General features: G+C 38.1%; 2 protein-coding genes, 1 long non-coding RNA gene and 1 pseudogene across 6 annotated transcripts in view; 2 read left to right on the top strand and 2 right to left on the bottom strand.

Moving 5' to 3' along the window:
• LOC149104702 (uncharacterized) overlaps positions 1–20465 on the top strand; it is a 158788-nt gene that overhangs the window by 61037 nt on the left and 77286 nt on the right. Inside the window, exon 15 of one of the 3 annotated variants that reach the window (XM_089270792.1) lies at positions 1859–2367. The exons of the other annotated variants lie outside the window; for them this stretch is intronic. Within the exon in view, the coding sequence (XP_089126918.1) occupies positions 1859–2196 (338 nt within the window). The 3' untranslated portion in view covers positions 2197–2367. Of the gene's footprint in view, positions 1–1858; positions 2368–20465 lie in introns of those variants that run through there. 3 annotated transcript variants of the gene reach the window in all.
• Positions 7139–18551, top strand: LOC110065688 (uncharacterized; annotated as a pseudogene). The gene is made up of 4 exons (XR_016201204.1): positions 7139–7492; positions 8439–9057; positions 9948–10481; positions 17979–18551. The product of XR_016201204.1 is annotated as an uncharacterized LOC110065688 (transcript).
• Positions 12589–13506, bottom strand: LOC110061683 (uncharacterized). Its single transcript, XM_089271323.1, has one exon. It carries the CDS (start codon positions 13300–13302, stop codon positions 12589–12591), a length of 714 nt encoding a protein of 237 aa, XP_089127449.1. The 5' UTR covers positions 13303–13506.
• Positions 13561–14420, bottom strand: LOC149104713 (uncharacterized). The gene is made up of 2 exons (XR_016201289.1): positions 14320–14420; positions 13561–13673 (listed from the first exon to the last, which is right to left on the bottom strand). It is a non-coding gene; the product is annotated as an uncharacterized LOC149104713 (long non-coding RNA).

Raw genomic sequence — 20465 nt, 5'->3', positions numbered from 1 at the left:
CAAGCACATGGTGATACTCTTGATCGGTCACACCGAATATCGTGCTTGCAATTTGCTATGTAAACAAAAATGACATGTCAAGCAAGGTTCTAGCGCGAATCTGACCGCAACATTAGCTATACAAGCACTAAGCTAAGCTAGTTTACAGGTATGCCACTGAAACAAAGGAAACAAATATTTCAAATAAACGTAACATAGTTAAAAATCCCAGCTGGCAGGGGGCAGACCACTGAGTTGGCTATTTACAAAGCGTGACCGTGGATTAAGTTTGTGAAGAATTCTTGTATCTGTTATTTCCATTGCGTCTTACGACAACTTAAGTTCCGTTTGGGCTCGCTAGTTTCCGGAGGTTAGTTTGTTACTTTCGGAATATGCTACAGCCGTTGTCGCTATTTTCGAGGGATTGTTATTTTACAGTGTTTCCTTTCTGTTTGATATTTCGTTCAGTGACGCTCACTACATTTAATAAGAATTTATTAAGTAACATCCGCACTTTGAGCTGCATGTACCTGTATATTAAAAAAAATAATAAATAGGATTGTTTTCTGGCTCTAAGCCATCCTGCCCTAAAGGTACCACGGTACTACCGCATGTCTAGGACTGTTAACCTGTTAACCTCGTCACACACTAGTCGTCACGTTATTTGAACAATAGCCTTTTATAATCTAACCGTCTAAATCGTTGAATTGATGCTTCAACCCAGACTGTAAATGATATCATGAATGCGATTATTACACATCACCGAAAAATTACGCTCGGTTCTACAATATAGTTAAGGAAGCCAAAAATTTAAGCTTCAAATGCACGGCTACACAATGCTAACACAGCATTCCTTGACTCCACGAGGAAGAAAGAACACTGGTTTCTTCATGGAGGGAAGGGGGTAATAGGTTCTTTACACAGGGCTGGTGGCCCAGCTTCTGAATTTTACCAGAAAGAACAATTACGTTTTTATATAACTGACAATTTAGGGTTAACTCAGTTATATGTACCGTCCAAAGCTAAAAGAACATTTCCCTTTTTTAATTAATCTGCTGTGTGGCCAATCTTCGCTAAATCGTTCATTCAATAAAACGCCAGCTAATCATACAGGCTATGGTATATTCACCCGGCTATTCATTTGAATGTGCGTAATGTATAATGAAACAACTTATTTTTCTCAACGTTCTACTTTTGGTTTATCAGCCTTTTCAAATCGCTTCTTTCGATTTCGGGCTCATGTTCACCGTTCCATTTTAATAGAATCAAAATGTTTCTAATACATAGAGATGTCAGAAGAATACAGTTTGGTCAAGAAAGTAATTTATTACATCAACACAGTGTAACGTTTTAATTGGAAATATGGGTCATCTGAAATAAATATCAGATCAATTTGCCTCGAATTGTTTGATCTGTTTTTCCAGTTGCCTCCCGTAACAAGTCAATTTGTGCTTGAGGCCGCTAATTTCGGGAGTTTAATCCTATCGAGTCTTCAAGGTTATTGTTTAAATAATGTGAGGAATAGTGGAGATACTGAGTTAAACATTATAAGTTCTAGTACCTGCAGGATAATTCAGAGCCAGACTGACGGATCATTTCATGTCTAACAAACAGGTAACTCAGAGTACAAACCTTTCTGAATGAATTCTTATTAACTGAAATGAGTGTTCTTGAAACAAATACTTAAAAAGAAAGAAATACCGTGAGGTAATTCTTTCTTTGATGAGTACGGTTTCTTATGGTTTTTGAAATTCGGGAGCATATTCTACCTTTGACTGATGAGATATTAAGAACTTTATATGTTTATCAAAGTGTGGAGACAAATCTCACACTACATCTGTGGATTTGACACTATTTAACTATTTATTCTACATTCTAGCTGTAGAATGTACAAGCTACTCAAGTCTGACCAGCGGTGACCGGAAAACCACGTACATCACTCAGTCCCGTCAGTGTGACAGAAACCTCAATGGTTGGTATCGCCTCCAAGGAGCTGCGGGAACTGGAATGCCTACTTCATGTCCACCCAGGTTCAGGTGTGGGACTCATGCAACCGGCTGGTTAAATGGTGGTCATCCTACAGTGGCTGATGGCAAAGTCACCAGGCAGGTCTGCTTTCACTACTTTTCACAATGTTGTTGGCAATCCACCAACATTGAAGTGAGAAACTGCGGCTCTTTCTATGTTTACCACTTCAGTGGTACACCGCCGGGCTGATCTACGCTACTGTGGCACTGACTAATTGTTTCCATCAATCTTGATTACTTCCGGTCGTTGAAAAAGACACATTTTTTGATGAATAATGCTTGTGTAAAATATCATTTTCATTGCCTTTCTGTCTAAAGTTATTAATACCAACACACACGTACGAAAAAGGTGACTTCTTTCCTTGACCTTGGTTTTAGTTGACTGCTGCTATGCATACTCGGTAGATATTACAAAAAGAACGTTCTTGCCATTAATTCTAGGTAGTAAATATGAAGAATGACCTATCATTGTGAATTTTCTGTTTATTTTTATTTTTGTTTTTATTTTTTTATTTTTTATTTTTTATTTATTTATTTATTTATTTTTGTTGCTGTTGTTTTTGTTTCTTTCTTTTTTTTTGTTTTTCAAGTTTGTAATTCTTACGTCATACAGATTTGTAAACTTGCTAAATGATTCTCTTTTCATACGTAGCGAAATAAATAATAAACAAAAATGAAAGAGGAAAGCAGAAACACTGGAATCATGTATTCCCGGAATAAAAATAAAGGTCACCTGAAATGATCAACGGTGTAACCATACGAACAACTGTAGCAATGCATTCTGCGATCAAAGGACACGCCCATGGAACGCGCAGGGGAGGGGAGGGTGACTCGCTGTTGGGTAGATCCATTTCAATGTTATCCTGTCCGTAGAGATTTGTTTAGTTTGGTTTTAATGTAAACTTTTTGATATATTTGATCTGATTGGCGTACAAAGAAGGCGATATAAACGTAGCGGTCAATAATAAGATGACGTGCTCTTTCAAAACAAGAATTGTGTTGGCATCAAAGGTCTTACTAATATGATGTAAGTGCATGGTGATTTAAAATGCTTCTGAAAAACTCTCTCTCTACCTGGTCGTTTTGCACTATCACCATCTTGGAGTTGGGCGAATTTTTTTTTTACCTAAGTCGGAAATTTTAGTTTCATGGAAAAACCGTAAGGAATACCCACATTATTCAAAGAATTGTACTTTCAAATGTCAAGCAAAAATAGGTTTGATCATTAGTGACTGATGATTTCTCTTAAGTATAACGTTTTTATTTTATAAATCTGTGTAATTGAAGAGGATGAAGACCAACTCTTGACTGTTCCGGTTTTAATACAACAACGTTTCGGCTATTCAGCCTTCTTCAGGTTAAAATTAGCTTCACAGTAAAAAAACTTTAAAAAAACGGATGCGACCATAAAAAAATTACAAGATGCGGACTTATAGATACAAAACTAGTGTAAGGATAGGTTATGTAAGCGATTACATAATAAAAGAAACGAAAAGTCTAAATGGTGCAGATAGCACAATACAGAAGGCTTCTACTTGTGATAAAATATTGTAAACAGCTAATTACTCAACAACAATTAAAGCAGGCTATAAATATGCCAATCAAGCACAAAAGAAAGAGCGTGAACTACTGCTAATGTAGATAAATACAAACTAATTGCTAGAACAGGCTATGATATGTATAATATAAGTATTGACTTTTTAGTAGAGTATAGTATTGTTAGTAGCGTAAGTAACCAACATTGTTAGTAAGTAATGTAAGTAGAGTACTGTTAGTAGGTTAAGGAGCTGTTATAGAAAGTAACGTCAGTAATTATGAGTTTTGCAATTATAAAATTCAATATAAAACAACTATTGATTAGCCATTTTTTTTTTCAACGAGAGTGCAATGTGATGGCAATCATTGTTGTAACTATATTTTGATTGGGTGCGCGAAAACTGTCCTGACGTAACTAGAGGTAAGGTTCTATTGTCACTTGTTTGCCAGTTGCACTCGTTCCCCTACTACAGTGCTTCCCTTTTCTTCTGATGGTTCCAAAATTACTCGCCTCTGTCTATACAAAAAGCACCATATAGACCACTTAAAGAGATTGCCTCAAGCGGACCTGCGCGCGGAAATTAAATCTTCACCCATTTTCACTCATTAGTCTCACTTACGAAAACTGCCTCGATCATGGGCATTTCTACAGAAATACGCACAGTGTTGCAGGTAGCTACAACTTCCAATGATATTACCAAAACATATTTTCCTCCGCCATTCCGGCTGCGTACCTTTTCAAGTTTTTTTTAAACTAAAGGTGATTCCTCTGTATTGTATTGCGCGTCCTTACTGCGCAGAATATGACGTTCAATTAGTACTCGCACATAAACAAAATGGTAGTGTTTTTCTAAACGATTAAACGGCTTAGCTTGCGAGAGAGCTGTATAATTTTTTTTCTCTCGGAAACGAGTACCGGGACCTAACGATTGCTTCATTTTGCATAGTCTCTCTATACAGTGAATACAGACCAATTTCTATTGCAGAGTAAAAAATTATCATTGAAAATGAGAGGAAAGCTAGCACTCGTGCTTGAAACATATTTAATCCCTGAATAAATACAACTGCTTTTATCATGAAACATACATCAAATCGCTCCTTGACATTGATGCGATACATCCATTGTTGTGTTTCTCTCTTAACTTTCTCCCTTTTCTTTCTACGCTCCCTTTTACTCATTTCTATTCTTGACGCTTATGTAGGTGCAAATCCATTGTTACTTTGTTTTCGGTTACCTGTAGTTTTTTTTTGTTTTCTTCTTCTTCTTCTTCTTCTTCTTCTTCTTCTTCTTCTTTCTTTCTTTCTTTCTTTCTTTCTTTCTTTCTTTCTTTTTTTCTTTTTTCCTATCGTTTATTTGTACCTTGTGTAATTTTGTTGTAAATTGTCATTACTTTGTTTCTTTCTTTCCTTTTTAAACCTCTTATCCCCACCTCGATTAGTTCTGGATCAAATTGCGAGAGCAAGAAACTCTTGTAACTCTATATAAGAAAAGAAAATTAAATTAGAGTTGAAGTTCCTCAGGGAATTACGGGTTTATTTAAGGTCCTCCTGCTCCTAAACGAGACGAGGACCCCTCCCTTAAAGTCCACTTGATATAAGCAGCTAACAGGTATGGGTTGAAAGAAAATTTATTGTGAGTTCTATTTCAACGGAATTACTGGAATTACCTTAAGGATTTAAAGTAGTCTCCAAAGGACAAACTTCAATGCCCGCAGCTTGTGTCGGTAACAATTTAAGTTGCAAATTTTTCCAGTTGTACTAAATTCTTACACTAATAATTATTCTGCCAACACCTTCCTTGGTTTCTTCGCTCACGATGTTTATACAGAAAATGAGATATTTGGTACAATTTGCTGGTAAAATTAAAACTGAAAGCAACGCAGGAAGGCAGACTGATTTGCAGTGGTTGCCGAATCGATGATTTGACCGTACGAACAACATATTGAGCTCTAAACTCCTCTCAAAGGTAAGACACACGTGGTGTATTAATTGTGGTAGCTAGTTGTGAGAATGTGGCCGTTATATCTTCGTGAACACGTTTCTTAGGCTGGCACACTACAACTTCGAAAAAGAAAAACATTTTTGTGCTCAAAATACATTATCAAAATGACATTTCTTCCACTTCTGTACAATTACCTTCTTTGAAACTTTGCACGTAATGGATGAGTATCAGTTGAATTATAGAGTTTCAGAATTTATTAACGGTTTGAAGATATGGTCTCTGCTAATTACGGAATTGAAACCTTTCCTAAATGATAATGTTAGCAGCGAAAAGCTTTATCTTTATTAGTTTGCCCCTTTTTGATATCCGCATTTTTTCAGCTTCCGTCATAATTATTGTTAATTAGTTACTTCTCATAAATTTAAAATTTACTTGTTAGTTCTATTCTCAAAGGTCACGATCACTTCTGAAGATGTATGTCGAAAAATACGTAATGACAAGTAAAAAGATGTAGTTTTTGTTTTCCAACAATGCGATTTATTGTCATGTTTAACACCGCGCAGTTTACTTGTTATTTATTGTTAAGCCACGATAGCCAAAGAAAAAGTATTTTCCTTTATTTATGTCTTCTTCCCTTGTTTCCAAAATTATAACTATGAAGCTGTACCTATGTCAAATTTTCTAGGTCAACAGTCGAGCTTTGTTTGCTAGAGCGCTTAAAGAAATCGAAACCAGGCAAGCCGTTGTTGGGATAAATTTCGGCGACGCAGAATGACCCATTTATTTATTAACGCTAATATGAAATACAATATTAACGAATTATTATTTGTTAAGCTCTTGCAAAGATGAGGGCACGAGAAAAAAGGAGAAGTGCCTATTTCACAGATACATAATGTAAATGAGGTGGAGGAAGGGAAGAGGAGGGTCGAACTCGCTGAGTGTGTCAGGTCCGGCGACAAAGAGGACGAACTCGAGAAACATGCCACGTCTTATACCGATCGCTGAAAGTGAGGCTAAGTTATTTTCCAGTGAAACTCGTGACTATTACCAATGAATTCGCTATTGTCATCGAAATCACGAGATTGTCCTGTGATGGTCTTGTGATTATTTCTCAATCAAGTTTGGACCCCGTCCCCATTTTAGTTCGGCCCTTCAATACTCCCAGCCTTTCCTCGTTATCTTACACTCCTGGTTGGAAATTAACGCTGTGTTTAAAGTAACGCCAGGAGCTTGGGTAGAGGCCATAAACGCTTTTATTTGGTGGCAAATAATTTTTTTTTTCCTTCCCCGTTTTATGACCTGGCCATACTATGACGTGACCTTTAAATCAATACCCTGTTTCAGACCTGCCTTATGTGATTAGTTCCTTTGTTCTCACTAATGTGAGAGAGAAGCTTCTACGCAATTTCTGAACAAAATGGCTACAAATCCAAACCTTTTAGGGCCGCACATACCTAAATAGCCCACATAAGTGATTATACCCTCCCTCGGGGGCAATAAAGACGATAAAGATATTCACTGAAGTAGCAGGCCCTCAAAACTACCGCTACAATGCACGTCGCGTTTTTAGGATGACGTTTGACTTTCATTTATCATTATGAAAGCTACAACTTCCGCTAACACCGTTAGCTGATTAGGTTCATACACATCTTGTCGAGTATCTTTACACCGCACCACAAGGAACACTGCATTATCGTGTGACGCCAGTGTTTTGTCATGGCCGAAAAACAAGAACACTCATCTGCTCGTGATTCTCACAGTTGTTCATCTAAGCTTGTTTGTCCAGTGTCGTTAGTGTCTTTATTGATCTGTACCACTGCTTTGGTGCGCGTTGAGATTATAAACCAGCGAATTCAAGATATTGAAGATCTTGTGGCGGACGCACGACATAATCAGAACCTGATCAAGGCTTCTAGCGATGCATCAACCTTCAAACGTCTTGAAAGAGTCGGGTCTGCTGGAGAATTTGAGCACAAGATTACTGAAGAGAGGAGAGATGAGACAGAAGGTAATGTGTTTTGACTACACAGCCAATGCGTAACGTTTACTCAGAAATTATAAATTTAAATGCTTCCATTCCGTGCGTTCTGTGTTTATAAGGCTATTGACATTTATAAAATATGTCTTTGATTAAAACTGTTTCTAAAAATTTGCTGCTATAAACTTATGATTCTAATGTCCGAAAACGTACCTATATTGTAAGGAGAAGGTATGTTTTTATCCCTATATTGGAATCAAAATGATTAAAATAAAAAACTTTTATAATCCTGTATCTGAAAAACGAGAAAACAAATTTAATTTTTATTTCTCTCGACTATGATTTCACGTGAATTTTTTTTTTTTTTTTTTTTCGCGTGGCTTGAATATTCAGTTCTCCCGGAAAAAATGTAAAAACACCAAAACATGATTACACACATCCATTGTTTGTCTCCACAAGATCAAGGGGCACTTTAATTTATAAATGGTAAAGAAGCCGATGACAAATCGTGCTGCAGGATTAATCGATCATGTTTAACTAATCAGAACTGAAACTGGGTCTTTGATAAAAACTGTCAGAACTGTAGAAACTGATCCTTATGCTTTATTATAATCAAAATATTATGATAATTTTGATCAAAGGAATCCGATCAGCCTGGATTTCAAGTTTGTATTTGTTGTAATCTATTTTTATCCTCGTCATTATAAGATACCAGTTTTAATTACACTTTCTAGAAAGTCAAAGTATCAATGTCTTGCCAAATCGACTACGGCGCTACACTGATAAAGTAATGAAAGAAAGAGCGTAAATGTCGACTTGTCTAAGTGCCAAACAAATAGTTTTGACATAAAGCCAAAGCTAATGGGATTAGTCTAGAAAAGTCAGAAAACAAAACCCCCGCACAAGATCAGTTGACAATATTCAATTTGATCAGAAAGTCAAGAGGTTCAATTTTATCATTCTATTTTATTGACAGTTCATACCGGAAGAACCCGCCGGTTTTCATCTGAAACTGGCAGAAAACCAAACGAACTTACTATGGAGTCAGTCAGAAGTGAGATAAGCAAGACATTAAACTCCCTGACGTCACGATCATTTTGTTCACCCAAAGAACAAATCTGCGTGCAAGGACCGCCGGGAATGCAGGGCCTCAAAGGATCGCGTGGTAGAAAAGGACCGCGTGGAGCCATGGGAAGGAAAGGATCTCGTGGTAACAGAGGAGAACCAGGCCCGCATCGAAAGCGGGGTGTTATGGGGCCACCAGGTCAAAAGGAAGAACAGGGAATCCAAGGAGTTCCGGGTCCCAGAGGGATATCCGGTACAAAAGGAGAACCCGGAGAATCCATTTCATCTCCCGCCTTAGTTATCTCCCCGGTAAACGGTCAGGGAAAATCAAAGTGCAGCGTTCCAGTGTTCTGTCAGCGGAAATTCCAAGCCGACCGCCACGTGGTCAGGAAAGAGCAGTGCTCCCTTAACAAGTCGCGATGGCAGATTAGAAGTGCAAGACGTAACCCTTGATGACGTAGGAGACTACACTTGTGTTGGAAGAAATTTGCTGGGCACTGCAAACCAGACAACTAGTTTAATTGTAGAAGGTAAGTTCCAAGGTTTGATTCACTTCTTGTTCAATTTATGGATAGAAGAATCAATGAACTAATGGCTATAGCGTTTTTATTAAGATTGCCACGGAAATTCTTTGACCCTGGCCGGTGTTGCTTTGCCATGTCTGTGGCCGCTATCCTGTCAGAGCGTTTTCATCACTCACGATTGTAAATAGATGCAAAATTACTTGCGAATAAATCTTGAAAAAACTGAAAAAACTGAAAAAACAAAACTTCTTGGGGAATCTGAGACATTTTTCTAGGCTTTAGAGCTCAGTCACTTGTCAGGGTAAACTGCTTGTGCAAACGCCGCACAGAACGCCATTAGCGTTGAAACCAGGATACCGGATTCTTAAAAAGCGTTGTTGTTGTTGTTGTTGCTGTTGTTGTTGTTTTGCGCCGTTTAAGGTGGCTCAAAATAGTTTCCAGCACTTTTGAAGTTTTTTCAACTGTATATGGGGCTTAGAGCCACCTTAAAATTTTCGAAAATTTAGACTCGTAAAAATGAAGGGTTGTTGGACTCCTGGTGACTTTATAAATGAACACAGGATTGCAACTTCGATGTAGCCTTGACTCCTAAAAAAGTGGAGTAAAGAGATCGTCTCAATGTAAATTAAATCACTTACAAAATACCGCTATGAAAGTGAGAGAAGCTTAAAATGAAACCACACACAGAGTTGTTAATAGTTCATGTTCTGACTGGTGTGGCGAATATTTTCCTTCAGATGGAGTGCATCTCTTTACAGATGCGTGCTTAATTTTTTTAATTCAGCGGTCTTGGTTAACTCGAAACTAGACTATTTTCTAATATTTTTGTTTCCATATCTGTCAATGATGAATCATTTGATGTTTTTTAACGGCCGTTTCTCCTCTTAACTTTTAAGCGCCTCCTCGTATTCGACTCGCCCCAGGGCCTACTAACGCAAAGACAGGACAAAATGTCACACTTCCGAGATGTCACGTGACCGGTTTTCCAGCACCAGTTATTACTTGGCGGAAGCCACAAGGTTCTCTTGCTAAAGACAGAACGTTCCAGGACGGGGGCTTACTCACAGTGGTCCTCGCAGAAAAACACGATATTGGATCTTATATTTGCTACGCTAAGAATCACTTAGGAGAGACATCAGCAGTTACTTCTTTAGTTGTATTTTCACTTCCAAAGTTCATCATAAGGCCACCCCACTCGGTCAGCAAAATTTCTGGCAGTGACTTGTCTTTAAACTGCTCTGCAGTTGGTGATCCCATTCCAACTATTTCTTGGGAGCGATCCGAGGGGGACTGGGTAGATGAACGAATGAAAGTCAGTAGAGGAACGTTGAAGATTTCCGTTCTCAGTGAAGATGATTCTGGAATTTATATCTGCGAAGCAAAGTTGCCTTACTACACCATTCAGACAAGGACTGAACTCAAAGTAAAAGGTCAGTAGTTGGTTCAAGTTGGTATTTCTTGATTTGTTGCCCAAGCTAGAGACCAGTTAAGATACAAAGAGACGGAACAGCAAGTAGAAAGCAGTTCTACTTCTGCGACAACGTGATTAACAGATTTAATGTTTGTTTCCATTGACAGGATTAAACGATGAAGAAAATCCACATGTACAACATCACAATAATAAAAAGTGACAGAATAGGCAATTTTTTTTAATTTGAGTTGTGTGCTTAGTAACCTGGGCTATGAATACGACCGGGGTTGGAGGTGACCTTGCTTTGATACAGACCTCTCTGCTTTTCTCATTTAAATACCAACTAGTTAGCATGAGAACATCTTGACTTTCATAACGAAAGCATTAAGGTCTTCATCAAAACAAGGTCACCTGCAGTCTCGCTGCCGTTTAGCTCTATCATCTAACAGTCTAAATCGTTGAATTGATGTTTCACCACTTGCCTTTTACGAGACTTTTTACGAGATTTTTTTAATAGACCATTTTACAGCTGTCTGGCAGACAGCAGTAAAATGGTTTATTAAAAAGCAGCCGTTCATGGCTCTTAACTGCGCTACTTGCACAAAGGATCTTTTAGAATTTATTGCTCATCAAAGAATTAGATACTGAACTTTATTTTTAGCCGGGAAAAGTAGCAATGGTAAACGGAGTCAAATTAGGCGGCTCGATGTTCGGAAAAAGGCTTTCAGATTCGCAATTCAGGGACAAAAAATTGCTTCTTCAGAAAGCCAAATACAAATCATATAATATTGTGTTTCTGAAAGCTTTAACAAGTCTCTACTTACTGTGGGCTTTGCAGAAAACACGATATAGGATGCTATATGTCTGCAACGCATCCTTCATCCAATAAAATATCTGACCATACAGGCTATGGTTATGGTTATGCTTCACCGACTACGGGTATATATATTACGAACTCACAACGTGACTAGCTAGCTCCCGGTTTGCTTAATAGCTCAGTTGGTAGAGCACTGCACCGGTATCGAAGATGTTATGAGGTTTGAATCTCGTTCAAGCCTGAATTTATTTCAGGCTTTAATTTCGCAGCTGCTTAATTAAGTTGTGTATATAACCGCGATGATCATTGATGACTTCATACCAGCTGTGGTTTATTCACCAGGCCATTGATTTGAATACGCCTTGTGAATACAGAGGCAAAATATTCGATCAACGTGTTACTTAATTCGATTATTGGTCTTTTCCTACCTCTAGTTTCGAAGACTCGCAACAATCGTCGGCCATGTGGGCTGATCCAGGCATCCTAGTAAACTAAACATGTTTTTGATGCAAAGGTATCTGAAGAGGATCGATTTTGGTGACAAAAAAGTGAAATTACATCAACACAGAGTAATGAACTGCTTCTAAAATATAAAGTCATGGAAAACAATAGCTGATAAGTTTGGTACGAATTGTTTTATCTTTTATTTCCATTGCTTCTTATCACAATTGAAGTTGCGTTTTGGCTCGCTGTTTTCGGAAGTTAGTTTGTTACTTTCGGAATATGCCAACAGCCGTTGTCGATATTTTCAAGGGATTGTTATTTTACGGTGTTTACTTTCTCTTTGATATTTTATTCAGTGACACTCACTGCGTTAATCAATAAGAACATTCTAAGTAGTACCCGCACTTTGAGCGGCATGTTCCGGTATAACAGGATGATTTTCTAGCTCTAATCCATCCTGCCCCTAAAGGTACCTCGGTACTAATGCATGTCTAGAACTGATAATTTGTTAACCTCATCACACACACTAGTCGTCACATTATTTAAACAAAAACCTTCTTTAGTCTAACAGTCTAAATCGTTGAATTGATGCTTCACCACAAACTTGAAATGATATCATGAATACGTTTATTACACATCAACAGAAAATTACGCTCGGTCCTAAAATATAGTCAAGGAAATCGAATATTTAACTTGCTACATATGCCCTACTACAGCATGCTAACACAGCCTTCCTTGACTCCACGAGAAAGAGAGAACACTGGTTTCTTCATAGAGGGGAGGGAGTAATAAGTTCTTTACGCAGGGCTAGTGGTCCAGCTTCTGAATTATACCAGAGAGAACTATTACTTTTTTTATTTACGTTCTAATTCGCTTCGCTCAAACGAACGTAAATCATGTTACCCTTAAATTCCCGTAATACAAACAAATCACACGAGAAATATGGTAGGATGCGCAAGCGGATCCAAAACACATGAATATACAAAGTAAAGAGGGGGCTCTCGTTCTTACCACGAAAAAGCTGATTATCAGCGCCCAAAGCAATTCTTGGTTTCTTTCCACGATCACTGGAGAGTTGTTCCTTTCGACGCCTCTTGCGGCTCGCCGCTTCTCTTGCCTTCTTAAGACGCTTTTCATCTTCGGAGCCGGATGCAAGCTCGTCCGACTCGTACTCGACTACAACCTGCCAGCCGTCCCTACTTTTATCAGCGATTTTTATCAGCTTCTGTCGCTTTCGAATACGTTGCCTGCCTTCTTGGGAAAGTTTCTTGATCTGCGACAAATTTGGCTCGATGCTTTCACTTTCGGTTTCAATGCTTTCAAAAATGGCATCTAATTCGGCATTAAGCTCAAATTGTTTCTGGTTACCTTTGAACTTTAGCTGTACAACTTCTTTATTTATCTTACTCCTTTGTTCGATTTGCTTTCCTTTATCTTCTAATTTTTTCTCAAGAAAATCCTTAAACATGGAAAAGACTTGATCAACGGCTGCTGAGTTGCCTCCACTATCACCTGAAGACGTTTGGCCTACTTCAGCCGGAACGGACGAACCTTCGCTCTCTTTCTGGTCGTTGGGCATCACACGAATAGGAAAACACAAACCAGAAAGATGAATAAACTGTATGGAACCGTGAGCGTGAATGGTACTCAAGAGACAGCGGAGAGTATAAATACTAATAACTGGCCAATCAGGACATCCATGCAAAACAGAATGCACAATAGTGGGTGCGGCAGGTGTGAGACGAAAACAACTGCGACTAATTACTTGGAATAACAGCGGAAAATACATACAAGTGAATACCTCACTTATATATACCGTCGAAAGCTAAAAAAAGCATTTTCTTTTTTTAATCTGCTGTGTGGCCAACCTTCGCTGGATCCTTCATTCAGTAAAACCCCGCCTAATCATACAGGCTATGGTATATTCACCCGGCTATTCATTTGAATGTGCTTAAGGTCATTCCTCACATTTGCATTGCGCATCCTTACTGCGCATAATTTATGGCGTTATTAGCGCGCGTTCGTGCACACGCACATTGAAAACATGACGGATTTGCCTTGATATCGAGCTCTGTCAGTTGAAAAATGGCTCTAGCTCACCAACGAGCACGGGCACCCCAATTTTTTTTCCAGTCATAGTGATCAACTAATCATAAGCTTTGCGTGAGAAAAGACTCATCTAATTTCTATTGCTGAAAATTGAATAAATACGAAAAATAGCAGATACACTGTGGTCTTTTCTACTTTGCAGTCGGTAACCACGTCAAGAAATTTGGTTCAAATTTTTAATCACGGATTTAGCTTTCTGTCTGAATCAAACTTAAAATGTTTATTTGTGTCCGACACAATGTATTGACTGTAGTTTAATGCGTGTTCTTATGAGTCTAGGCTAACAAAGATTTTACAATTACTGGAAATGCGTTTTTATAATAAGCATTAAATAATGCCAAAATGGGGCATTTTCAACGCCTCACTGCTCCTTAATGAGCATGGGCACCCCCCTTTTTATTTCAAAATTGAAGTTATCATATGACAAATATTCAGTGGACAAAGTTTGAACAAAAATCTATTGTCACTTTTATTTCAGAGGAATTACCTTAATGTATAATGAAACAATTTATTTTTCTCAACGTTCTACTTTCGGTTTATTAGCCTTTTCAAATCGCTTCTTTCGATTCCGGGCCCATGTTGACCGTTCCATTTTAATAGAATCAACATGTTTCTAATGCATAGAGATCTGAGAAGGATACAGTTTGGTGGAAAGAAAACACATTACATCAACACAGTGTAACCGGCGTTTAGGTTTTGAAATAAGGGTCACATGAAACAGATATCAGATCAGTCTGCATCGAAATGTGGGATCTGTTTTTTTCTGTTGCCTCTGTGCTTGGGGCCGCTACTTTCGGACGTTTAATCCTCTCGGACTTTCAAGGTTGTCGCTCAAATAATCATCGGCGAGGACTAGTGCAGATACTGAGTTAAACATTAGAAGTTCTAGTACATGCAGGACAATTCAGAGCCAGACTAACGGATCACTTCACCTCTAACAAACGCGTAGCTCAGAGTACAAACCTTACTTGGTGAATTTTTATTAACTGAAAGGAGCGTTCTTGAAACAAATACTTAAAAAGAAAGAAATACCTTGAGGTAAAGTTCTGGAAGTAATGACTCCGAAAAATAGCAATGACACTAGTTTCTCGGTTGTTAGCATATTCTAAAGGAAGCAGTCTTCAGAAAGGTCTTGAACCGTCTCAACGTTAAAATGGCTAGGTTAATGTTTGACAAAAGACTGCAATGTGAATGATATCATGAATGTAAATCATGAACTTCAACAGAAGGTTGCACTCGGTCCTTCAATGCTGTCAAGAAAAGCAAGAAATTAAAGATCACTAAGTTACCTATACCCGGCTACACTCTGTTAACAAGCTAGGAACCTGTTTATTGGTGGGGAGGAGGGGGTAATAGGCTTCTCTCGCAGGGCTGGTAGACCAGCTTCTGGATTAGATCAGAAACTACTACTATTATTGTTTCTATGAGAAACAACTATAAGAAACACTTCCATATTAATAAAAATAGTCAGTAAAGTACTCTGTGGACAGACGTTCTTTTTCAGCTGTAACTCGTGGAAGACTTGAGCAAAAGAAAAGAGCTGGGAATGGAACAAGCGCGAACCAGTCTCGCGCGCTCGCCACGCGCGCTCAGTTTTTACGAAGAAGAAAATAAGGAATGGCTGTGATGAACAGACTACAATTAAAACTAGCCTTAATAATTGACAACCCATGAACAGTTGGTCTTGATTTGAAAGGGCATTGATTCCAAGCCAGCTACATGTTTAAGATACATGAATGATTTAAAGAGCAAATTCCCACAAAAATCAAACAAAATCAAATTTCTTCGGCAAGGCTAGAAAATTCAAATTCACTCATCTTTTGCATATAGCTAGCCCCTAACAAGAGTGCAAACAGGCTGTAGTTTTTTCCTTTAAATAGCTTTGTCTATCCGAGAAAAACGACATTTTCGATTTAACCTTCAGACTAAATTTCATGTGCAATTTAGCGAGTCCCAACTGGGATGAAAATCGGCTGAAAATCGACCATTTTCATTCGATTCGCATTTCGCAAACATTGAGCGCAGAAAAGTTGTGATACAAACCGCTTATTGCAGAACTATTCCTTGTCTAAAAAAAGACAGTTTCAAGAATATCGGATTAATCGAAATATTTGACGGTAACTGGAAACCAGAGTGTTCTCCAAAATTGAGTTAGTCAGTCGGTGAAAAGAATTGTCATTTTGACCATGTGCCATGTCTCAGAATTCCACAAGATTTTAGACTCTAACTATACTAGGATAGGTCTCTCAATATATGAAAAGTTTAGTTTAGGCAAATGGTTAGGCACTCGTCAAAAAATTATTCAAAATCGTTCACAAAAGACACAAAATCACGCCAGCAGCTACCGAGTGCGTGACCAAGAGTATCATCAGCATATTGGCATTTAATACTTCAGTTCGAAACGTCAGCATTACCAAGCAGTATAAACGACATACACATAAAAATAACATGTTCACCTACTTCGGTTTGTAGTATCCTGAATCTTGCAAACTGATTCTTTCCCTGCATTTCTTGTCAGTACTCTTATCTGACTTTGAAGAAAAACAATTACTGTCTCAAGTCGCATGTATGTATTATTGGATGTATCATTCTATCTGTGTTATTTGTGTCATTTGATTAAGCCAGTAGTAACTGCTAAAGCGTTATTGCATGTGTGACTTTCGGGTTTCCATTTTGAAGACGTTTGAAAGGCCTCCATTTTGACTGAAGATGTTTATCCGAGACCCGTGCGTTACAACATATTTTACATGGGGGTGAGGGTCGGATTTCAGGGCTTTAAACAGGGTTACTTTTCTTTGTTTGAATTTCAAGCCACAAAGACCTTGTTAGTGTGTAGCATTTTATCGCTTTACCTAAGAAAGGAGGCCCTGAATTAGAACTAACATCGAGATATTGGAAAAATTCTAACGCTTTTTCTTTCGGAAATAATCCCCACTCTACCCCTACCCTGTGTGCAAAGACTTTTGCTGGACAATACGCAAATAAGAGACGAGGAGCGATCGAAGATGGCGGCTTATTTGTTATTGCTAATTACTGGGGATTTTATGCCTGAAAGCAGGTTGAATGATTGTACCGAACAACAAAACGGAAAACGTAGGAACATTTACATAGGAACTTGGTAATATTGAGCGATTTGGGGGATTCAAATTCACCAGACGAATGCGTACAGGTTATGCAAAGCTAATGGAACACCGTTAAAATGACAGGATGGGAATGTTGTTTGATTGTCAAGACATGATAACCCAGCTAAGGTAAACATATTTATATTGTTTTATGCTTAAGTCGTGCTGATATTCCCGTGATATTTCGAATTGAAGTGATTTAATGACAAAAACAATGGTAGCACTTTTGGTCACGCATTCGACTGCTGGCGTTATTTGATTTTCTTTTGTGTGCTATTTGAATAATTTTTTTGACGAGTACCTAATCATTTGCCCAAATTAAACTTTACATATATCGAAAGACCTACCATAGTATAGTTAGAGTCTAAAATCTTGTGGAATTCCGAGACATGGCACATGGTCAAAATGACAATTCTTTTCACCAACTTACGAACTCATCGTTGGAGAACACTTTGGTTTTGTTTACCGCCAAATAGTTGGATTAACCCAATACTCTTAAAACTGGGTTTTTTTTGTACAAGGAATAGTTCTGCATTAAGTTGGTTGTATTCCAACGTTTTTGCGCTCAATAGTTGCGAAAGGCGAATTGAATGAAAACGGTCGATTTTCAGCCCAGTTAGCACTCGTTAGATTGATGTCTGGACGTGAAATCGATAATGTCTTTTTTCTCGGAAATACCAAGATATTTGAAGAAAAAAAAACTACATAGCGTTTTTACTTTTACTGAGGCCTTCTTATATGCAACAGTAGGGAAAATTCGATTTTTTAAGCCTTACCGAACTATTTTTGATTTTTGTGTACAGTTGCTCTTAATTACAAGTTACAGCTAAAACTTAGGATCCGGTTCCTTGCTTAAACATTTTCCTCCTATAAATGCATATGCTTTATACGGTTTGTGAAATTTGGGAGTATATTCTACCCTTAACTGATGAGATATTTAAAGCTTGATATGTTTATCAAAGTGTGGAGACTTAAATCTCAAGCTACAATAACTGATGTAACAATCTTCAACTTTTAATTCTAGCTGTAGAATGTACAAGCTACTCAAGCCTGACCAGCGGTGACCGGAAAACCACGTACATCATTCAGTCCGAAAAGTGTGATCACAACCTCAATGGCTGGTATCGTTTCCAAGGAGCTGCGGGGTCTAAAATGCCTGCTTCGTTTCCACCTCAAGACAGGTGTGGCGCTGCTGGAAGCGGCTGGTTAAATGGTGGACATCCTACAGTGGAGGATAGCAAAGTCACCACGCAGACTAGGTCTGCTTTCACTGGAATTCAAACTGTTGTTGGCAATCCACCAACATTGAAGTGAGAAACTGCGGCTCTTTCTATGTTTACCACTTCAGTGGTTCCAGTGGCTGTAGCCAACGCTACTGTGGCACTGGTTAATTGCTTTCCTGATAAACCTTGGCAACTTCCGGGTTATTGATGAATAATCTTTGTGTAAAATAGTTTTTTCATTGATATTAACAAAGGTATTAATAGTAGCACACAGCACGAATAAAGAGGGGCGATTTCTTGTCTTGACCTCGGTTTTAGTTGATTGTTGCTATGGATACATTAGTTAATATAAATAAAAACATATTTACCCTTAATTCTCGTTACTGAGAACGAAGATTAAGCTGCGAATGTTGAATTTGTGGCAAATATTTCGGAACGTAATGTCATTGTGTATTTTTTTTTTCTGTAATTTTTACTTCATACAGTGTTGTGAACTTGCCAAATTATTACATATTCATACATATTGAAAAAAAAATATTAGTGAAAATGGCCAAGGTTAAATTCGGCATACGAACCAAGTGGTCCATCAGGGCACTTTCTTAAACATGAAGCGACTAGGAGCCTACTCTCCCCGCCCCCCGGCCCCCCAACTAGTAGTCCATCGGGGGGTTGCCCCTAGCGTTAATTTAGCAGGTACCCATTTATGTACCTGGGTGGAGAGAGGTACTGTTTGAGTAAAGTGTCTTGTCCAAGAACACAACACAATGTCCCTGGCCAGGGCTCGAGCCTTGACAGCTCAAAAAGAAAAGCAGGAATATCCGTAAGTAAATTTAGTAAGAAGGCAAGACTAGCGTTTTTTTTGCGAGCTACACACATGCCGGCCTTCACAATTTCAGGACCGAGACTTCAAAATGTTTTAAATCCGAGCGTGAGACGTTCAGACTCCTAGCAGTAGACTTTACTTATGAAACCAAACAAAAAATGAGGACATCGAGACGTCGAGAGAGCTTTCTGAAAAATTTGACCTTGCCTGACGCATATAACTGCTAATCAAAGGCTCTGCGAGCCAACTCGTGAATTTGATAAGCCAATGAAATTTAAATATCGTCAATAGAAAATGAGCTTTGATTTCCATACTAGGGTATGAACCGTTCTACGAAGTGTTGGACTGGTAAATGGACATTTTGAGGAATATGATATGAAATTCAATTAGGCCTCAAAGACAGAAAATGGGCTGAGTGGAAGTTAATGTAAGACAATCATTGTTCCAGATTTTACTTTAAAGGTTTGTGGAAAGAAAGTTCAAAAGGGTGCTGTTTTGCTCCAAGGTAGCGGGAAATGACTTAGAGCCATAGCTGTATTTTGTAGATAACCTGGGTGGGGATACTCTAAAGTAAATATTTTGGTGATTAGAATTAAACTCCTAAATGAGGCCAATCTGGCTGTGGATTAAACTTTATTTGACTGCAAAGAATGGGCTACAATGACAACATTTCTCTTTATATAATTATTTTTTTGTGTGTGCAACCCCAAAAAGTACTGATGACTAAAATTAGTGGCACCCTAAGTGAGATTTGCACCCTTGTTAAGTGAGAAAAACATCATTACCCTTTTCACAAGGGAGTACCCCTTCCAACAGGGTGTGGAAAAGCAGTGAGTAAGTAAGTTAAGAGTGGCGAACGTTTTTGATAATTTATTTTTCAAGGACTTCCGATCAGCCAAAGACTTGTGGCTACTTACTGAAAATTTCAAACTATTCTGTAGGACTTCTAAATATTTCGTAAAAGATTAATGTACCTTTAGGAGCTTGTGAGAATTGCACTGTGAAGGAGGGTTGATTGTAAATTACACAGTATAGATTATAATCAGCTGCAAATGACTCACCCAGATTTGAGTGTAATTAAGGAAATTGCACAGATAAATATGAGATGTACATTTTTACTTGGTTTTATGAAAATATGTCTGCCAGTAAAACTGGTTCTTTACAAATGGAAACTCAAGACATTATGTATTAAATTAGTTCACAAGGAATAACTAGTAGAATTACTATGAAGGACTGTCAAACTATGAAATCAGCCAAACTCAAGCTAACTGAAGGTATCAAATGTTCCCCTCTAATCTTTGATTATCTAGCAGTTTTGCAGTGAATTGATTGCATTTATGGTGGTTTTACATCAACTGGTTTGTTTTGGTAATTATGACTATGGTAAAATCAAACTGGCACTTACCAGTCTATGTGCTTTATACAAAGCCTTAAAGCGCCAGTTCATTTAATAAATGATTCTGAT

The sequence above is a fragment of the Orbicella faveolata genome, unplaced genomic scaffold (genome assembly GCF_042242905.1).
Source record: "Orbicella faveolata isolate gen_17 unplaced genomic scaffold, um_ofav_v1 contig_34, whole genome shotgun sequence".
Classification (NCBI taxonomy): Eukaryota; Metazoa; Cnidaria; class Anthozoa; order Scleractinia; family Merulinidae; genus Orbicella; species Orbicella faveolata.
Note: the sequence above shows the minus strand (reverse complement) of the source record. Positions and strands in the feature narration are given on the sequence as shown.

What these genes read in the sequence shown, in the direction of transcription:
- LOC110061683 (XM_089271323.1), bottom strand. Translation starts at nt 13,302, where the DNA reads ATGCCCAACGACCAGAAAGAGAGCGAAGGTTCGTCCGTTCCGGCTGAA.